The sequence below is a fragment of the Aedes albopictus genome, chromosome 2 (assembly GCF_035046485.1).
Source record: "Aedes albopictus strain Foshan chromosome 2, AalbF5, whole genome shotgun sequence".
NCBI lineage: Eukaryota > Metazoa > Arthropoda > Insecta > Diptera > Culicidae > Aedes > Aedes albopictus.
In genome coordinates, this window is record NC_085137.1 from 49542289 (window position 1) to 49551086 (window position 8798).

Genomic DNA, 8798 nt, shown 5'->3' on the forward strand with positions numbered 1-8798 from the left:
CTTTTTAAATACTGAATGTTCGTGTGACTAACATCTAGTTTGTCATGCGTCAGTAGCGTTAAAGCGTTAGTAGCGGACCTAGAAGACTAGAACAACAGTGGGCACTTAAAAACAATCATTTTTGTAGGGGTTCTCATACTTTTTCTGCTTGCATTAATATAGAATTCGACGACCCACCAGTACGTATTTTTTAACCCTCGAGCAGTCGCGTCTTTGACAACCTGCAGCGACGATGTGGAGCGGATCTGGTATGATGGTTGAAGCACGTGACTATCACGCCGACTGCCTGAGATCGAATCCCACTCCCGACAAACTCGCAAAATGTGAGTTCATCCTTCGGAAGGGAAGTAAAGCGTGGGTCCCGAGATGAACTAGCCAAGGGCTAAAAATCTCGTTAATACAGATTTAAAAAAAAACCTGCAGCGACGCCGCGCTCACGCTCTGCACCACAAGCATGCATTTTTCATGGTGCGTGTAGCACACGACGCGACCGCTTCTGGGTTAACATAAGTTATTTTGGAAAATTTGAACTGTTTACATTAAATTACTTTTATTACAGGTTTCAAATAGCTTTCGTAGTTTCGTAGTACTTAATCTTAACCCACGAGCAGTCGCGTCTTTGACTACCTGCAGCGACGCCGCGCTCACGCTGTGTACCACATGCGTGAATTTTTCTCATGGTGCGTGTACTCAGTACATGACGCGACCGTTCCCGGGTTAACAATTTAGAGTTTTTTTATTTATATTTATTTTCCTTTTTTATAGAAAAGTCAAAATTAGGTTAAGGTTCCCAGCTGTATTATCACACCGCAAGCATAAACTAGAAATCAAGTTTAGAACACAAGGAAAATCTGATTTTTTACCAGAATATGAATAACAATATAACAATTAATTGACTTAACCTTGCTACAATATGCCAGCCGCCTATGTCGATGTTGACCATAACTATTTTTCTAAACATCATAAAAATAATCTTCAAAAAGTTCCTAAAAGCTTGAAATCTGAAGAATTTTTTGATATGCTCAGCTGAATATCGATAAAATGATGACTTACACTCCTTTGCATCAGGGCCCCTCAATTATTCACTAGTAATTGTATGTTTATTAACGATAACCTGCTAGTTTACGCTGTTTGACCTGATAAACAACGTAAACTAGCAGGCTACCGTTAATAAAGTTACAATTACTAGTGAATAATTGAGGGGCCCTGATGCAAAGGTGTGTAAGTCACCATTTTATCGATATTGAGCTGAGCATATAAAAAAAATACAACAGATTTCAAGCTTATAGGAACTTTTTGAAGATTATTTTTACAATGTTTAGAAAAATTGCAATAAATCGGTGAAAATATGGTCTTATTTCAAACTCTATACATTTTGTATGATATGAAAAATTAGTGAAAAACTTAAAACCACATTTACTCGCTTCTAAGCACTAGATATTGATATTTTTGTTGACGTGTGAAGGCCTTTTTAAAATGCTATTTTAAGGTTCGATCAAACATCACACTTTTCACATGATAATTTTTAGAATCTCAAACTCATATCCATCATATAATATAGTATTGGTGCTTTGAAGCGCTCGCATCGGTTTTGTTCGAGTTTGACGTTTACACACTAACGTCACCTAGTTCTTAGTTGGCCAAACTAAAATAAGATTACGTGACTATGGTTTCAATCGAAAGGTGTTGAAAGTGTTACATCTGTATTTATGTTACCTAACGGTAACATCCTAATACGATTTCATTTGGATGATCGATAAATAGAAATACACTAGAACTCCAATGGCGCTGTAGTCACTTTTCCTATTTAATTAAATTAATAACTTTTATTGTGATAATTGATTGTTTTTAAGTGTCCAGCTTGAAGAGCATTATTTGTTTTGACAAACAAAATTTGACACTTCTAGTACTGACGCTGTAAGGGCGTGGCAAACTAGATGTTAGTCACACGAACAGTCGCGACATTGGACTTCTGTGGCTAGTTATTCTAATGATCGATGTGAGACAGTAAGGAGAGTGATTGTTAAGTTTGCTTACCAACTGTTCTTTTCAATTGCGTGTGCGACTGGCAGGTACAATTTATGCAAACGCAATAACAGGTGAGTGGATGGTAAACTCCCGCGTAAAGTCGTCTGCTTTACTGCCGGAAATTAAAAATTAAGAGTGGCGAGAAGGATTGAATGAGTGACAAGGGGTGAGAGCTATCGACTAACAGTCGGGGAAAGTCGTGGTTTAACCACAAAGACTAAAACCACGTTCGCACCGCTTTGAGGCAGAATATATGCCGAGAAGAATTTTGCTGGAAATTGAAACTGTAACCCGAATTGTCCGTGAGTGATAATCCGATGCGGCGCTAGGTCTGGTGTGAACCGTGCATACCTGGGTCGTTGGCGACGGAAGCCCTATTTTTGATTCTGCTGGAACCACGAACCTCCCGAGCATCTTCCTTCCTGAGTTATTCACCGAGTGGTCTGTAATCGTATGTGGACCTACTGTCTGTCGGCCCAGAACGGTTCGGACCCCTGAACACTAATGCACGGCCAATATCAGCAGAGGAACCGGCCTATCCAGGAATCACAGTGTCTAACGGTTTCATATGCGTGTGCGACCTGTACTTTTTTCGGCAAACTTTCAGACAAAACCACAAGGCAAAAGTCGTCTATACATCGTTTTTTTAATTGCACGCTTCTGAGCTGAGAAAACTGCTAGTGAGTGTAACTCTTTTCAAGTGAGTGTTCCCATCCTTGCTTGAAAGTTGCTTTTTCCCAGCTAATTTGAGTACATGTTCATTCTACAATCTGACCATTTGTGCAGTGTTTTGAAAGGTCCATGTTGAAACCACAGGGCATGCAGCAAGATTCCACCGCAGTCGAGATTGGCAACCCTCCTCAAAAATGTGACAACTGACAGACGAAGAAATGACTAGTATAAGTAACCAAAACAGAAAGCCATTGAAGATAAAGTGAATTTCTATATTTTCTCATAAAAAAATGTGAATTATCTAATTTCCTTTAAAATTTCTAATACCTAATTGAAATTATAGTAAACGGTAAGCAAAAAGCGATAAAATTGGATAAAAACTAATGAAATGAAATAGAATACTGTTGGATTATTCAGGTTGATAGGTCGACGATTAGTATCGCACGTTGCTGCCGCGGATGCATATTTTTGGAAGAAGCAAAAACTAAATCTGTAAGCGTTCAACTTTATTTCTATTCACTAATATTCTTAAATAATAAATCTTTTTTAGTTTGAGCTGTTTTCATACGCCGAGCTGCTACAAAAATCGAGTTTTTCTGCCTTTCGTCCGAATAATTTCTCAAAAGATTTATAACCTCACTTTTGAGATGAATAGCTCCTGCGGCAAGTGCAACGGTCCCGATACCGAAGACATGGTGGCCTGCGATACATGCGAAGTATGGTACCACCTGGAATGCGTAAATGAATCACCGGGAGTGGCGAACAGACAATTCATTTGCCCCAAGTGCAACAGTAGAAAGGAGAAAAAGGGCAAAAAGGGGAAGGCAGATGCCAACGCGCCCAAGCAACCCGAAAAATCCCAACCACTGAAACGTCCTACGTCAACCGAGCCCGATGATAATACAAACCAGGTAATGCCAGATTCGAACGTTGCGGGAACCCAGATACCGTATACAACCGAGATTCAATCAAGTAATCAGGAGAAGACATCAACTACCGGTGCAGGTGGGTCGGTGGATCCTGGTAAATCCGAGAGCGAAGCGTCGTCAGGAATACGCATGCAGGAAGTGCTGCGTCGACTAGAGGAAGAAATGTTGGAGAAAGAAAGGATGCTGGAAGAAGAAAGGATAATTAAGGAGAAGCAGCTAGAATGGGAAGCGAAACTGCACCGAAAGAGGATGGAGCAAGAACGTGCATTGCGGCAGAAAACGTTGAATCAGCAGCGAGAAATGTATCGAATGCAGTTACAAGAGGATGCACATTTCCATCGACAGCAGGAACAATTGCTAGAGGATTTCCAAGCGCAAAAGGCTCAGTCCGGTAACCGAACGAAGGTAGCTGATAAGGCTGATGATGACGTAGATCAGGCAGCCAACAGATCCGTTCACTACCCCGCACCCGAGCTACCAGATACACCAAAACGTAATCCCAAATCGATGATTCCTATCGTCAAACACCGTAACGCAAACGTGGAGCACCATACCGTGCCGATGGAAGCAGCTGAACAGCACGAATTTGAGGACGAGGATGACAGCGGTGATGATTGTAGTGTTTTATCCCACGGATCGGGGCTCAAACCGGGGCCATCAAGATCCCAATTAGCTGCAAGGCAGGTACTGAGCAAGAAGCTGCCTATCTTCAGCGGAAAAGTTGAAGAGTGGCCCCTGTTCTATAGTAGTTTTGTCAATTCAACGGAGGCATGCGGCTTCACCGAGGTGGAGAATTTAGTTCGTCTTCAAGAATGCCTCAAAGGACCCGCTTTGGAGTCGGTACGAAGCCGATTGCTGTTGCCGAAAGCCGTCCCCCAAGTGATTGCGACGTTGCGTATGCTCTATGGACGCCCGGAACAATTGATCCATACACTGTTGAACAAGGTGAGGAAGACGGATCCACCAAAGATTGATCGCCTCGAGACTTTTATTCCATTTGGGATGGCGGTACAGGAGCTCTGCGATCATCTTGACGCAGCAGAACTTCATGATCACTTGGTCAACCCGGTTTTGATTCAAGAACTGGTCGACAAATTGCCGGCTGCGACGAAACGAGAATGGGTGCATTACAAAAGAAATGCTTTCAACGTCACCTTGCGCACATTCGCTGATTTTGCGTCTTCCATTGTGTCAGAAGCGAGCGAGGTGACATTAGCTGTAGATCTACGACCATCAACCAGGACGGACAAGTTGAGGACAAAGGATAAAGGCTTCATCCATACACATAGTGGTGGTTCAGCCGCTGCCGCTCCGCCAGTGAATCCTTGCCGAATATGCAAAATTACTGGTCATCGCATACGGAACTGCGAAGAATTTCGACGTCTGAATATCAGTGAACGATTGAAACAAATGGAACGCTGGAAACTTTGCGAGCGATGTCTAAACGAGCACACAGGATGGTGTCGTTTCAAAATTACGTGCAACGTTGGAGGTTGTCGGCAGCCTCATCATCCGCTGGTACACCGTGAGATTCCTGTCACGCAGGGTCAACTACATTTGCATTTAGATGGGAAGCTGCCGGTGATATTCCGAATCGTACCAATCACATTATTCCACGGACAGAAATCAGTTTCTACTTTCGCATATCTCGACGAAGGCTCCGAGATGACACTTGTGGAAGAAAGTATAGTACGAAATCTTGGAGTTCGCGGAGTTGCCCAACCTTTGACGCTACAATGGACAGGGAATATTAAGCGCCGTGAGTCAGCTTCGGAACGCTTGTCTCTCGAGGTGGAGTCAGAAGACGGAATTCATCACGATCTGAAGGATGCCCATACAGTGAAGAAGCTATACCTACCCAGGCAGAGCGTGGATTTTCGGGAAATCTCCAACCAATATCCACATCTTCGAGGATTGAACGTCGCGAATCACTTTGGAGAAGAACCTAAAATCTTGATTGGTCTGAACAATGCGTTTTTGCTAGCTCCATTGGAATCCAGAGTTGGCAATCCCAATCAACCAATTGCAGTTCGTTCTCACTTGGGTTGGACGATATACGGACCAAGAGACACAGCGGTGGCAACTGGTTTTCTCGGTCTTCACAAGGGACTCACTAATCAAAAATTACATGAGATGATGCGGGAATTCTTTTTGAGTGAAGAACCAAGGCCAACAGTAACTTCAGTTCCAGAGTCGGTAGCAGATCAAAGGGCACGTTATTTGCTAGAGTCAACAACATCTAAAGTGGCCGAAACTAGGTATGAAACCGGCCTCTTATGGAAGGAAGATGAAGTGAACTTGCCGGATAGTTATCAAATGGCCTATCGGCGGCTCCAAGGGTTAGAGCGACGTTTTCTGAAGCAACCGGATCTTTACGAAAAAGTGAAGCAGAAGATCGACGAATATCAATCGAAGCACTACGCACACAAAACGACTCCTGAAGAGCTGGCATCGGCTTCACCTGGTAAAGTATGGTATCTACCCTTGAACGTTGTGAGTAACCCCAAAAAACCAGGAAAAATACGGCTTGTGTTCGATGCGGCGGCTCAGGTTAACGGCGTTTCGTTGAATTCTTTGCTGCTTGCCGGTCCTGATCTACTCACGCCCCTCGATGCGGTGGTGCAGAAATTTCGCGAACGACCAATAGCTTTCGTGGCTGATATAAGAGAAATGTATCATCAGTTTATGATGAAACCGGAAGACAAACATGTGCTGCGATTTCTCTTCCGCACTAATCCATCGCAGGATCCGGAGATATACATGATGGATGTGGCCATTTTTGGTTCGGCATGCTCCCCAGCATCAGCACAATATATTAAAAACCTCAATGCTTCCAAATACTCCGAAAATTTTCCAGAGGCTGCAACCGCTATTGTTCGTAAACATTATGTAGACGACTATCTGGATTGCGCAGATACTACAGATGAAGCGATTGAACGTGCGCAACAGGTTCGGTATATTCACAGTCAGGCTGGTTTAGAAATCCGTAACTGGGTTTCAAACTCATCAACATTCCTAGAAGCAATGGGTGAATCAGCTAAAATTAACGACATACCATTGACCAGCGTCAGAGAAGGGGCTCAGGAACGAGTGTTAGGAATCATTTGGCAGCCTTGCGATGACGTGTTCACGTTCTCGACCCAATTACGCGATGATTTGATGGCATACCTGACCTCTGACATTCGGCCTACCAAGCGAATCATTCTAAGTTGCATAATGAGTCTATTTGACCCCCTTGGACTGTTAGCACCTTTCACCGTGCATGGAAAAGGCTTAGTTCAAGACACATGGCGCTCTGGGTGCGAATGGGACGAACCAGTGAACGAGGATTGCAACGCAAAGTGGAACCGATTGAAAGCTGTATTTCCACTCATCAACAAGGTCGAAATTCCCAGGTGTTACCTTCGCGGAGCTCCACCGTCTGCTTAAATACGAAACGTTAGAAGCTCATGTGTTCATGGACGCAAGCCAGGATTACTACAGCTGTGTGGTATATTTCCGTATCACTCACGAAGGAATTTCCCGAAGCACATTGGTTGCGGCAAAAACAAAAGTAGGCCCTTTGAGACCGCTTTCAATCCCGCGCATGGAGCTGTTAGCTGCAACGCTTGGTGTTCGGCTACTCGACACAGTATTGGCCAATCACGACGTGAAGGTATCAAGACGCTTTCTATGGACAGACTCGTCTACGGTGCTACATTGGATAGCAGCGGATCCTCGTAAGTACAAACCGTTTGTAGCCTATCGCGTAACAGAAATACTGCAGGGTTCCAGACTAGATGAGTGGCACTATGTACGCAGCAAGCTAAATATCGCCGACATCCTCACTAAATGGAATAACGAGGCTTTCCTGTCGTTGGACGGCCCATGGTTCTGTGGTCCGGAATTTCTTCAACTACCGGAGGAAGATTGGCCCAAACACAATCGGACGCAAGTAAATCGAAATCTGGAACTACGGGCTTGTCACCTGTTCCACACTGCAACGGAAGTCTTTTCATTGATCGATGCGTCCAGGGTGTCCAAATGGAATATCCTGGTACGTACAATGTGTTGCGTAATTCGATTTATTTCTAATTGCCGAAAAAGGATGCCACGAATGCCGATAGAAACGCTGTTAATCCCGCAATTATCGACATTTGTACGACGAACAATGTGCTCTATCGACACGCCGCTAAAACAAGAGGAGTACGAAGCAGCAGAACAAATGCTTTGGAAGCAGGCCCAATGGAACTGCTACCAGGATGAGATGACTACGTTGCTGATGAATCAAAAGCGGACACGGGAAAACTGGCTTCGGATCCCGAAATCGAGCAAGCTGTACAAGAAGAGCCCGTTTTTGGATGAGTATGGTGTGCTCCGCATGGAAGGTCGAATCAGTATGGCTGAATGCGTTCCATTCGACACCAAGTTCCCCATCATATTACCGAGCGAGCATATCATTACCTACCGGGTCATCGATTTTTATCACCAGCGCTATGGGCATGCCAACAAGGAAACGGTATGCAACGAACTTCGACAACGTTTTCTGATTTCTAAACTGAGAGCAGGTATAGCATCTGTAATGAAGAACTGCCAATGGTGCAAAGTGCATAAAACTCTGCCTGAATTTCCTCGAATGGCACCGCTTCCAACCGAACGTCTTACTCCATTCGTTAAGCCTTTCAGTTATGTGGGAATAGATTATTTTGGTCCAGTTGAAGTATGCATAGGACGTCGAACCGAAAAAAGGTGGATCGTGTTATTTACATGTCTGAATGTTCGAGCGGTACACCTTGAGGTTGCTCATCGGTTGAACACCGAATCTTGTGTTATGGCTATCCGTCGGTTCGTAGTTCGACGGGGGCCACCGATAGTCATATTCTCTGATAACGGCACTAATCTTAAAGCGGCAAACAAGGAGTTACAAGAACAAATTCAACGGATTGACTCATCTTGTGCGAACGTTTTCACCAGCGCACGAACCCGTTGGAGTTTCAACCCACCATCTGCCCCCCATATGGGGGGTATATGGGAGCGTATGGTGCGCTCTGTGAAGGCTATGATGGCAACCCTACGTGAAGGACGAAGATTAACCGATGAGATTCTTCTTACAGTCATAGCTGAGTCAGAGGAGATTGTAAATTCAAGGCCGTTAGTTTACATGTCTCAAGATGAAGAAGCACGCGAGGC

The 8798-nt window shown here is 44.1% G+C and overlaps 1 protein-coding gene across 1 annotated transcript; it reads left to right on the forward strand.

Annotated features, from left to right (window-relative positions):
- The first annotated feature begins 3347 nt into the window (after positions 1-3347).
- Positions 3348-7058, forward strand: LOC134286030 (uncharacterized). Its single transcript, XM_062847593.1, has one exon. It carries the CDS (start codon positions 3348-3350, stop codon positions 7056-7058), a length of 3711 nt encoding a protein of 1236 aa, XP_062703577.1.
- Positions 7059-8798: the final 1740 nt, after the last annotated feature.